The 12918-nt window shown below is 41.5% G+C and overlaps 1 protein-coding gene across 1 annotated transcript in view; it reads left to right on the plus strand.

Annotated features, from left to right (window-relative positions):
- HMCN1 (hemicentin 1) overlaps positions 1-12918 on the plus strand; it is a 944468-nt gene that overhangs the window by 562668 nt on the left and 368882 nt on the right. The window contains exons 63-66 of the mRNA XM_073582913.1: positions 5867-6016; positions 6123-6282; positions 8162-8286; positions 8957-9140. Of these exons, the coding sequence (XP_073439014.1) occupies positions 5867-6016; positions 6123-6282; positions 8162-8286; positions 8957-9140 (619 nt within the window). The remainder of the gene's footprint in view (positions 1-5866; positions 6017-6122; positions 6283-8161; positions 8287-8956; positions 9141-12918) is intronic.

Here is a 12918-nt window from a genome sequence, read left to right on the forward strand (position 1 = left end):
AAGATAATACTCTTTTTTTGCTAAAAGTCCCCATAGTCTGCTGAACCAGCCAATTGTAATTTGCTTCCTACCCCCCGACTCTATCCCAATACAATGTTGACTTTAAATCCTCGATCCCTAAAGGTACTGTCACACTTAGTGATGTACCAGCGATCCCGACCAGCGAAATGACGTGGTCAGGATCACTGGTACATCGCTAAGTGGTCGCTAGTGAGCTGCCACACAGGCAGATCTCACCAGTGACATCGCAGGGGTCGGGGGTCGCTACATACCTGTCAGACGAGGCGATGAAGACGTCATCCCGCCCGCGTCCACGCGTCGCTCGTCGGCGCCACAGGAAGCCCAGCAGGAAGCTGACGATGAGAAACGGTCCAGGACGTTCTCGCGTGATCAGCGATAACCAGCGGGGAGCGGTCGGAGGTAAGTATCAGACATAGCGATATCGCTAGCAATATCGCTATAACGTCACAAAAACCAGTGATGTTATAGCCATATTGCTAGCAATATCGCTTAGTGTGACAGGCCCTTTAGTGTGAAGGGGAGATAAGATGCTGTCATAGATGTCGGTGTTCATGGCTATTGAAGATTCTGGAGTGATAACTATCCGCCGAGTAACTGTAGTGTCGACAGCTATCTAACAGTTCATTTACGTGACCTTATCATCGTTTAAATGATGAATGATGCGATAACTCACAACTAACCAACAATGTCAGACAAGGGTTTATATGGTAAATGATGACCAAGGGAGCACATAGAAATATGACAGAAGGCAGTATATAGTAAGTAAAATAAACTTATATAAAAATAGTAAATGTCATACAGTGATCTATGGCAACCCAGGCAGTCTGCAAAATTAACTGGCAAAGGGACAAAGAAAAAAGCAGCCAAAAGTCTGGAATCAGATTATGAGATTATTTATTTATTTTTTTTTAATCAGGAAAATAACAATCTAAAGTACTGTAATAATAAAACCAAGAATGATTAATAAAAATATTGGAAAGTGCAATAGTCATACATAGTCAGAACAAAAAGTGAGTATAACGACATAGTGATTGTGGAAAAATGGTCATACATTGTCCTATAAGGTCAGTATAACTGCATTGTGATTGAAGGGGAAAAAGGAAGAACACAGAAGAGGAGAACAAAAAATAATCGGTACAAAATTTGACAAGCATTTAATAATGTTCTCTGAGAAATGTTATAAAATAAAGTCATAAAATAAATAATAGACATTTAAACATTAAAACTTTTTCTAAATACTTTTATTTCACAAAAGGCTATGCTTTATCAAGAACACTCTGTCAGGATTTCAAAGATGGCAAGTGCCATCTATATCATTGTGCAACCCATCCTACATTTCCGAGGCAGAGTCTGTGTGAAGGACATCTGCTGGAGACAGAAGTCACATCAGAGCAGTGTCAGGTCAGGTATCCTGAACGCTCATTCCTCTGATCAGTCAGCCTGACAGGACACTAATCTGAGGAAACTAAAGGAGAAGATAAACACCTTTCTTTGCATCTTTCTTTCTACTATATGTTCTTAAATCTAGGATGGGCTACACAATGATATGGGTGGCAGTTGCCATTTTTAAAATCATGACCGAGTAAAGTAGATATAGCAGACCTTCTTTCTAATTAAGGTATTTACAAAAATGTTTAATATTTAAATGTGTTTTATTTATTTATTTTATTACATTTTATTGGAGAACACATTTAAGTAAAAAAAAATTTACCTCAAAGGTGGGCAACCCTTTTAAGTAGCATAGTGCCGATACTTCATATGGACCCACACTGAGTTGTGGAGATCTGATATATAATTTGAAATGAAAAAGTCTTTGTGGGGCACACACTGTATATTTAGGTGATCAGGAGCAATGAGAAAGGTAGGGGCTTACTGGTTACAATGACTCACAGAGACGATGGATCATTCGCAAACAATGGCATACTGTTGCAGAGAATACCCTCCCTTAAGCTGAATTCAGATAGCCATAGTAAAAAACGGGCCAGGCGTGCCAGCAAATTGCGCACATGATGGACTCCAACTCTGTGCGCTTATCCACATTGTAGACAGATACCGGAGCTGCCTTTATGTTGCATGCATGTATTATTATGGTCCTTAAAACAGACCAAAATAATGCATGATGCTTTTTATCCACATCCACTGAAACACTTGCTATAAAGAATCCATGTTAAGGATAGTAGAAAAACTTCATGTCCGGCAACTGGGTGAGCTGGAATTAAGTTTTTATAAAGAATCCATGTGCTCTCCGTGATCAGTTCGTAACAGACATGGACAGTACACAGAATGAATATACGTTCATCTGAATGAGACCTTAGATCCATAAAAGTACAGGAGGTTCATGCAAGAGCCATCACCCATAATGGGTATAAGCTGACCTCTAGGAAGGTTAATAGATTTGCACCAGGACCTCTAGTCTAGATCCCAAAAAGACACTACCTGTATCTTTTTATCTGTACTGCCTTTCTGCTGTGAAAGAGCATTTACTTACCATGTGTAAAATGTGACCACTATGCGTATTCTACCAATGAAAGTAACTGTGACCATCAAGCTATTGTGCCTCTACATGAAAAAAAAAACAATAGACTAGTTCCACTACAGCTTTTTAACTTTTTAGAGAGCGTTAGCCTTCCAACAACCATTTTTCCTTACATTTGTCTGGATCCTGTCAGCGTTGGCAAACTGCCACGGCTGAGCAGAGTGACTGGGCCCGGGGTCCGATACTGCAGTGAAAGTTCAAGCAAACAGGACCTGCGACACTGAAAGTAGTAAGGAGTACAAGGACCTACGATCATGTGACTGCAGGGGGCAGGGCTTAGCATCCTACTGCTGCAGATGATGTAATATACTTACTGCAGGGATACAGTAGTAGAGGAGAGGGAAACACAGGTCAGACAAGCAGAGGTCATACACAGAGAGGGCGGCCCGGTAACAGAGGGACGAGCAGAGAATAGTCAAGTCACAGGCAAAGAGTCATACACAGAGAGGGTAGCGCAGTACAAGGGGGACAGGCAGAACTCGTGACAGGGACGGAACCGGATCAAAACCAAACAAGCAACAAGTTATCAGGCACAAGGCACACGTACGCAAGGGGTCAACTAGCTCAGCCTAGGGCAGGAGTATAACTGACACCGGACCTAGGTAGAGTGTCCACTAAATAGCCGCCCTCTGAAAGAGAGAGGCAGAAACAATTAACCCCTGTCTGACCAGGATGGGCCAAAGACAAAACCCCGTCCTGGATCATGACAGCACCCCCCTCTCAACGGGGGGCCACTGGACCCCCGGGTCTCTCAGGATACTTGGCATGAAAGGCCCGGACCAACCAATCCACATGAACCGATCGGGCAGGAACCCACGACCGGTCCTCAGGACCATAGTCTTTCCAATGCACAAGATATTGAAGAGTACGACGGACCAACCTAGAGTCAACAATTCGTTCCACCTCGTACTCAGACTGCCCATCTACGAAAACCGGTGGCGGGGAAGACAATGATCCCTCCCCACCGGACCCTACAGGTTTCAAAAGGGCCCTATGGAAAACATTGGGGATCCGTAGAGACAGCGGGAGACACAACCGAAAAGCCACTGGGTTGACCGCTTCGGTAATTTCATAGGGACCAATAAATTTAGGTCCAAGCTTCGCAGAGGGGACCTTGAGCCTTATATTCTTGGTAGACAGCCATACCTTATCCCCAACCTGGAACACCTGCCCCACGGACTGTTTTTTGTCTACAAAAAACTTATATTTAGTCTGAACCTTCGTAATGTTACTTTGGACCTCCTGCCATACCTCCCCCAATTGCTGGGTAGTCTCATCCGTCCCAGGACAACGAGAGTCCAAACGGAGAACTCTCCAAAATGTGGATGAAACCCATAGTTGCAGAAAAAGGGAGATGTACCTGTAGACTGGTTAAAGTGGTTGTTAAACGCAAAGGTAACCTAGGGTGACTTACCCACACTACAGGAGGGCCCGGGGTCCAATACTGCAGTGAAAGTTCAAGCAGACAGGACCTGCGACACTGAAAGAAGTAAGGAGTACAAGGACCTACGATCATGTGACTGCAGGGGGTGGGGCTTAGCGTCCTACTGCTGCAGATGATGTAATATACTTACTGCAGGGATACTGTAGTAGAGGAGAGGGAAACGCAGGTCAGACAAATAGAGGTCATACACAGAGAGGGCGGTGCAGTAACAGAGGGATGAGCAGAGAATAGTCAAGTCACAGGCAGAGAGTCATACACAGAGAGGGTAGCGCAGTACAAGGGGGACAGGCAGAGCTCGTAACAGGGACAGAACCAGATCAAAACCAAACAAGCAACAAGTTATCAGGCACAAGGCACACGTACGCAAGGGGTCAACTAACTCAGCCGAGGGCAGGAGTATAACTGACACCGGACCTAGGTCAAGTGGCCACTAAATAGCCGCCCTCTGCCAGAGAGAGGCAGAAAAAATTAACCCCTGTCTGACCAGGACGGGCCAAAGACAAAACCCCGTCCTGGATCATGACACATTTCATATGTTGTAGACTTTACAAATTAGACCTGAAGATGTTTATGTGACAATAGATATAACTGTACTGCTTATTCAGGTGGCACTTCTGCTGAAACTGAGTGCAGCATATTAACATTTTTCAAACTGAAATCATAAATGTACAGTATATACACCTTAGCCACACTTATTAAGGCTCATTTTACTGTTTTTTTCACATTCTCATTCTTTTGAACTAATTCACATCAATAGAAACAACTTTGCTCACATGTCTATTGGCTCTGGAGTTTACACACACATGGTTAGTATCTGGTAGCTTTGCCTTGTAATTGTCTAACTTAAGTCACACTTTTTGGTTAACCTTCCAGCAACCTTCTTGGGATAGGTTGCTGAAATTTAGACCCAATCCTCCTAACAGAACTGGTGTGACAGTTAAGCTTTCTTGTTCACAAACTATTTTTAAGTTCTACCAGCAAATATTCTATAGGCTTGAGGTCAGGTCATTGTAGTGGTCGCTCTATTACTTGAATTTTTTGTCTAAAAACCACAACTTTCCGAATATGTTTGGAGTCATTTTTTATTTGGAAGTCATTAGCAAACAAGGTTTAACTTCCTATTTGGTGACATGAGATGTTTCTTCAAAATCTCCTCAGAATTTGTATTGTTCATAATGTCATTTACTTTGTAAAGTTTACCAGTTCCTCGTACAGCAAATCACCCCTCAACATGATACTGCCACTCTAGTCCATAACGGTTGGGATGCTGTTCTTTTCCTTGAAAACCTACCTTTTTTCACTTTTTGCTAAAGACTAGGCCATGCCATGACATAATATCACTAGAAAATATGTACCACATTTTGAAAAATACAATGAAAAACTGGAGCAAGTTCAGAGAAGGGCTACCAGGATGGTGAGAGTACTGCAAAGAATGTCCTACAAGGAACAGTTAAAGTATCTGGCAATGTTTGGCTTGGAAAAAAAGAAGGCTAAAAGGAGACTTAATAGATGTCTACAAATATCTGAAGGGATGTCACAGTGTAGAAGGATCATCACTATTCTCATTTGCACATGGAAACACGAGAAGCAATGGGATGAAACTGAAAGGGAAAAGATACAGGTTAGATATTTGAAAAACTTTTTTGAGGGTGATCAATGAGTGGAACAGGCTGCCATGAGAGGTAGTGAGTTCTACTTCAATGGAAGTCTGCAAACAGAGGCTGGACAGTCATCTGTCTGAGATGGTTTAGTGAATCCTTCATTGAGCAGGGGGTTGGACATGATGACCCAGGAGATTCTCCAACTCTAACATTCTATGATTCTATGTTTGAGTAGCTAATCTTCACTTCTGTCTCCTTACATAGATCTTTCAGATTATTTGGACACCCACTTTCTAAATGGAGGAACCAAAATGAAGATAGGTAGAGCTCAGCTCTCCAACAGTGGAAACTACACATGTATAGCAACCAACATAAAAGGCAGAGCCCAGAAAGACTATTTCCTGACCATTCAAGGCAAGTATTTCATAGTCGTTTCTATTATTGTAAAAGATCATATCTTAGTTTAGCCTATACAGAATTATAGCCATAATGTATATAATAACTATGTAAATGTTTATAGTTCCCCCTAGTATTACTGGGTCTGGAATGGCAAATGAGATCAATGCTTTACCATCAGAAGACATACAGCTGGTGTGTGACGCCAAAGGAATTCCTGAACCCGTCATTTATTGGTTGAAGGATGGTAAACGCATAAACAGTGATCATCGCCTTAGAATTATGTAAGAATTTATTCTCCTCTGATATATCTAGTATGATGGATATGTTTATAGCTAAGATTGCCACAGGCAAGTACATGAACATATGTCTTGCGTCTAATTGAAGGAATGTGCCTGAAAAGAAATGTTACTAGTTCTTTTACTTTGCTCAAAATAATAGAGCAGCCAACAACATGTGATTTATTCAGAAATGGGAGTCAAATACCTACCTGCCATAAAAATGTACCTAACATACTGTACATTGTCAAAGAAACCAACAGCATAATTTTAAGCATTTCTTAAGAATAAGGGGTGACACAATGAATGGAGATGATCAAGTCTTTAAATATTCAAATTCACTAAGATTAGCACTGAAAAGGTATGTACAACACTTTGGAGTATCCGTCATTTGTGACCATGCTGACCGTTCTTTGCAACTGATGATGTCGCTGATAGATGTAACATCATCCTGCTGTGACTAAGATGAGTGGTGTGCTGTATTCAGTATTTCAGAATGCCCTTTGATTCTTCTCCACTAAAACCCTTGACGGAGGTAAAGTAGGACAATTGTGGCCTGTGTTTGCTAATACGATGGCCCGAACAGCTGGTGCCATTAGTGTCGGTGCTTTCACTGCTGCTAACAACACCTACATTTTTAGTCATAGTGTAGGTTTTTTCTTTACTACATTCTTTTACCATACATGTTGCACAACCTCTATAACTAACTTTTGACAATCTTTTCAATTCTAATTATTCTGCCTTTGCCAAAAAGATCTAATGATAAATGCTAGGAAGGTAGGCACATGTCCAGAGAGCAAAATATGTGAGCAGGCCGCAGTATAGGCGTCAGGGTTGCCAACTTTACGTCTTATTTTTTCTGTTCAGTTTATCAAAAAGTTACACACAGGCAAAAAATGTTATGGACTCAATGGAAAACCATTACAAATAATTATGATTATAAGTGATAGATTCTCTACAGTCCATAATTCTGATATGAAGACTTCAGCTGAATTCTCTTTTTTACTGAGAACTGTTAACTGATGATATTCACAGTTAAAATATTTTGTATACATTTCTTCAGCTTAAAACAGAAATCACGGATGCCTTAAATCATTTTTATGGACAGGGCAGACAAGTACATTATGAATGAAGAAAAAATGTGTAGTTGTAATTAAAGTGCAGAGGGACAGATGCCAGTTACACCTTATCAGTGACCAAACACAATGAGCAAAGAACAGCTGCTCTCTTTTCCTAACAATTTAATCTTTGTATTATTCCCAGACTATTACTCGCATCTTCTTCAGTGCTGCAGTTGTACATCACATTACTCTCTGATGTTTTTGTCTAATGTTTTAGGGCTTTCTCTCCTTATCTCTATTGCTGAGCTGTAAGCTCTGACTTCCTCTCACAATCCAAAAGCCACCCTAAAATAGTTGCTGCATTCCCTACTTAGGCTTTTTTTTTTACAGACTATGATAGCTCTTCCTGATTGCTCACCTATATAAGACTTGATGTGATAGCTGCAAGGCATTATAAGAAAACCTGTGTGGTTGCACCTGAGGCTTTATGTGACTGCTACATTATTTTATGTGAAAAGGCAGTGGGCATTTTTTGTTGTTGATTCAAGCGAATCAAATCTCGTAATGTTTAAATTTTCCGGGTCTGCAAATTTCATAAAATGATTGGTCAGTGTTTGGGACTAACCCCAACTAGTAACACACAGTTGTCTATGTAGGTCTGATCTGGCAGACTCAATTCTGGGATTAGAATACATTTTTTTTCTGTACGTGTGATTAAAGTAATTTTTGGCTTATGTCCTTCAGTCCTTATGATTGTACAGCAATGGCACATTTGTGTGATTAGTAATATAGATTCACTGTTATTTCTATTTTACATTTCAAAGCAAATCTTTGAATGGAGAAGTTTTAACTATTACAAGTGCTCAAACTACTGATATGGGAAAATACACCTGTATAGCCACCAACGCTGTAGGAGAAGATGACAGAATATTCACGGTAAATGTACATGGTATGTATCTCACTTTAATACCTAAGTCAGTGTTTTACAGAATCATTTCTGCAAAAACAACCAAATTCAAATAACAAACCTAGGTTTGCTGTTGCCATATTCACCAACTTTCAGTCTCCTATCGGCTTTTTCTTGTATTATACAGCTATATGAAAGTTGGGTTTATGGCTCACATGCATAATTCAGAGTAGCCTGCTTCCCCAGAGCCAAGGGCAGGTGCAAATCTTACTTACTGCAAGCTCCAGCTATTGGAGGGTGGGCATATGAGAACGTGCAGGCTGTGAATGGCGGGACTGTTCCGATGTGCTCAGAAGTCATGTTTCGGTATACCTACAGTTCGGCCAGCTTGTGTGTACTGCTCATGCGCTAATCAGACCTTGTAATCTCTGTGGGTCCATCTGGTGCTATCACCAAATGACACACAGGTATCGGCTCACAGCTGACCATCATATGAGATACCGCAGGTGCCTGTGTCCATGGGTAATAGAGCTCAAACCAAGGAGATGCCATGGCTAGACACGAGAAGAACACCTGATAGGACCATTATTTTGTGTACTTTACCTATAGATGCAATCTTACTTTTAACTGATAAGACATGGTATGAAATCAAAACTGCATGTAGATATGAATAAACTTCTTTATTTATGAAATATATATTTTTTTTATCTAGTCCCTCCCAAAATTACCGATAACCAGGGGTCACCCATAGAATTGACTGCCATTTTGGGAACTTCAATAAACATTGAATGCCTTGTAACGGGTGTCCCAACACCTCAGATCAACTGGCTCAAGAATGGTCTCCCGCTTCCAGTATCTTCACAAGTCCGACTCCATTCTTCAGGACAAGTACTTAGGTAAATCAAAATAATTCTCTGCATTCCCCAAGTTCACATTTTAATATACTATATAAAGGCTTGAAAAATGTTCCTTCATCACAGTAGATAGCACTGAATTCTGTACTTGTAAGTATGAATAGTCACATTGTATATTACAATATATTGACTGCAAACATTAAAGGGGTTGTCCGGTCAGAGCCAATAAATTTGCAGACTTAGGAATCCTCCCCGCCAGTGGGTGTGGCTTTGTTCACCATACACTTATATGGAGTGAGGCCACGCCCTCTAGTCGGGCATGCCCACTGGCTGGCTCATCAATGGTTGGGGCACTGCCTCGGCTTAATGCAAGTGTATGGAGCGAGATTGTGTCCACTGGTCGGGGTAATGTATAACTCATATTTACCCTCTGTTCCTGGGTCTGAAACTGGGAATTACAGAGTGACTCCAGACTTACCGGTTTTGACTGGACAAGTCCTTAAAAGGGGCACTGCACTTAGAAATACATGATGACTGAATATCCACTGTAGTGCCCTGCGGAGCAGCTGTATCAGTGCGCTCACAGAGCAGACAGTGGGCTCAGTAGAAAGTCCATAAGCCCATACTGTACTCTGTGCTCCAGCTCATAGACTTTCTACTGAGACAGATTGCAAAGTTTACTGTATATATAGCATAGACATCCTATGTGTAAAAACAACAAAATCAGCACTGCGGCTCCAGCACTGTCCTGGTGATGTAATGACTACAGCGGTGACATCATAACTACAGCACATGACTTGTGCAGCCAGTCACGGGGCTCAGTGATGCCGATGTGGACAGTACAGGACCACTGTAGTAATCGTGTGCTGTAGTCGTGACATTACTGGTGCAGCATAGTCACTAAAGAGTGGAGGCAGCGGCAGAAAGGCAGCGCAGTGCGGCAGGAGGTAAGTAATGTCTATTTTGATTATTGGTACACATAGGATGCCTGTGCCATATAAAATGTAAACCTGCAAAATTCCTTTAAATTGATATTGATAATTAAAAAAAGAAATTAAAAAAAGAATGTATGGCTCAAACAGTTACCAGTTCATGATTACCAGAAATCAGTAATATCATCTCTTCTTTAGGCTGAGGCCAGACGATATGATAAATTGTCCAAGTTTCATCCATATTGTTAGCGGGGTGCCATCGGTGTTTTTTTAACGTCTTTGTGATCTCCTCGTGTGTTCTTTGTGTGGCCTGCTTTCATACATCTTCATTCAAAAATGTGCATAATTAAATACAGTTTCCTAGGTTAATAAAATGTATCTGTAAAGATCGGATGTCACACAGATGGACTCATCTCACCCGAGAGAGAGTGCATGGTGTGATTTTTTTTTCGCACAGAACAATCATCTGCACAGCCCTAGTGATCTACATTGGTCAGTGCCCTGTCCTATATTTACTTAGACAGCACACGACCATATTATCAGTTTGTCTGAACCAGCCCTTAAAGGGGTTTTACAGGCTCAGCAGACATTCCTACAGTCACTCTATTTTACTGCAGACTGATGAAATATGATAGTGTGCAATGCGCACAGTGTCAGGAGTCCCCTCTCCCCAGTGTGAGTGGGCGGTCATGTGACTGCAAGTATTTGATTTGCATAGTTGCGTTCATGTGCCAATTAGATTTTTATCATCATCTTTCAGAAGCGCTATTGCGAAAATCGGATGAGAATCTATTCGGCACGTGACCTCAATGATTCAGATCACATACTTGCAGTCACATGACCGCCGACTCACTCAGAGGGGAATCCTGACATTGTGCGCATTGCACAGTTTCGATTTGGCTGTCTGCAGTCACATGTGGTGTCTGCATAAATTTTCGATGGGCCTGTAAAACACCTTTGTTTCATCAGTTATTGCTTAAAATATAAGAATGTACCAACATTTATGGTAATATATCCTGTAGAATGTGCCCGCAAGGCAGGGATGCTTTTTTCTACACCAGACTATCATTGTTAGTTTGTTCTCTGTAATTTTTTTTTGTCTTTTTTATGTGTCGGCTTGTCATGTACAGCACCATGGAATCAATGGTGCTCTAGAAATTAATAATAATAATAATGATGATTAACGCTGGTAGGTATGCAGCGGTGTAAAGTCAGTAATGTAATGGTCTCTGGTGTCCTCTAGTGGCTAAAATTGGTATATACAGTAAATGAATTTGTAGTTGAAATAGAAACTGCACAGAGAGAAACATTGGGGCACATTTACCATTGTATAATTGGCAAATGTTGAACCCTTCTTGGAGCTTTTTTTGATCAATATATCCAAATTTATTTTTGAATTGCACTAAAAAGTACAAATGTTTCCACTTGACTAAACACTATTTAAAAGTGTCTTCAAAAAGAGGGCATGGATTGTACCAGAATGAGTTGTGTTCCAACAAAGCTAAAGCAAGAGATTGTTTTTCAGTACTATAGTCAGTTTCCCCTATTGATGGATGCCACCCACTAACATTGAGACTCCTTTATTGCAGAGATTTGTGATGGTTACTTTAATCAGATACATTTGTGTTTGCTTTATAACTAGTGTTGAGCGATACCGTCCGATACTTAAAAGTATCGGATCGGATGGTATCGGCCGATCTAAAAAAAATATCGGGTATCGCCGATTCCGATACCGGAAGTCCCATTCAAGTCTATGGGACTTCCGGTATCGGAATAAGAAAAATCCTATTTTTGCCTTGTACAGCCTCTCTGGGGTCTGTACGGGCCTTTCGGGGGGCTGTGCCGGCCTGCCGGGGGGTCTGTGCAGGCTCCGGTGGTCTGTGCCAGCCTGCCGGGGGGGCTGTGCCGGCCTGCCGGGGGGTCTGTGCAGGCTCCGGTGGTCTGTGCCGGCCTGCCGGGGGGGCTGTGCCGGCCTGCCGGGGGGTCTGTGCAGGTTTCGGTGGTCTGTGCCGGCCTGCCGGGGGGCTGTGCCGGCCTGTCGGGGGGTCTGTGCAGGCTCCGGTGGTCTGTGCCGGCCTGCCGTGGGGCTGTGCCGGCCTGCCGGGGGGTCTGTGCAGGCTCCGGTGGTCTGTGCCAGCCTGCCGGGGGGCTGTGCCGGCCTGCCGGTGGTCTGTGCAGGCTCCGGTAGTCTGTGCAGGCATCGTCCGATGGGACTACAAGTCCCATCGGGCGATGCCTGCTACCATGACAGTGATTGACACATTAGCCAATGATGGGACAGTAGTAGTCCCATCATCCGGCTAATGTGTTGAATGTATAAAAAAAAAAAAAAAAAAAAAAAAAAAAAAATTACATGCTACATACATACAACATGCATACTACATATATACTACATGCAACATACATACTACATACATGCTACATACATACAACATGCATACTACATATACTACATGTAACATACATACTACATACATGCTACATACTACATGCATGCTACATACTACATACATGCTACATACATACTACATACATGCTACATATATACTACATGCATGCAACATACATACAACATATATTCTACATGCATGCAACATGCATACTATATATATACTATATATACTACATGTAACATACATACTACATATATACTACATGCATACTACATACATAATACATACATGCTACATACATACTACATACATAATACATATATACTACATGCATGCAACATACATACAACATATATACTACATGCATGCAACATGCCTACTACATATATACTATATATACTACATGTAACATACATACTACATACATACTACATACATACTACATACATGCTACATACATACTACATACATAATACATATATCATACATATATAT

Source organism: Dendrobates tinctorius, unplaced genomic scaffold, assembly GCF_039654945.1.
Source record: "Dendrobates tinctorius isolate UK_male_01 unplaced genomic scaffold, ASM3965494v1 ptg000074l, whole genome shotgun sequence".
NCBI lineage: Eukaryota > Metazoa > Chordata > Amphibia > Anura > Dendrobatidae > Dendrobates > Dendrobates tinctorius.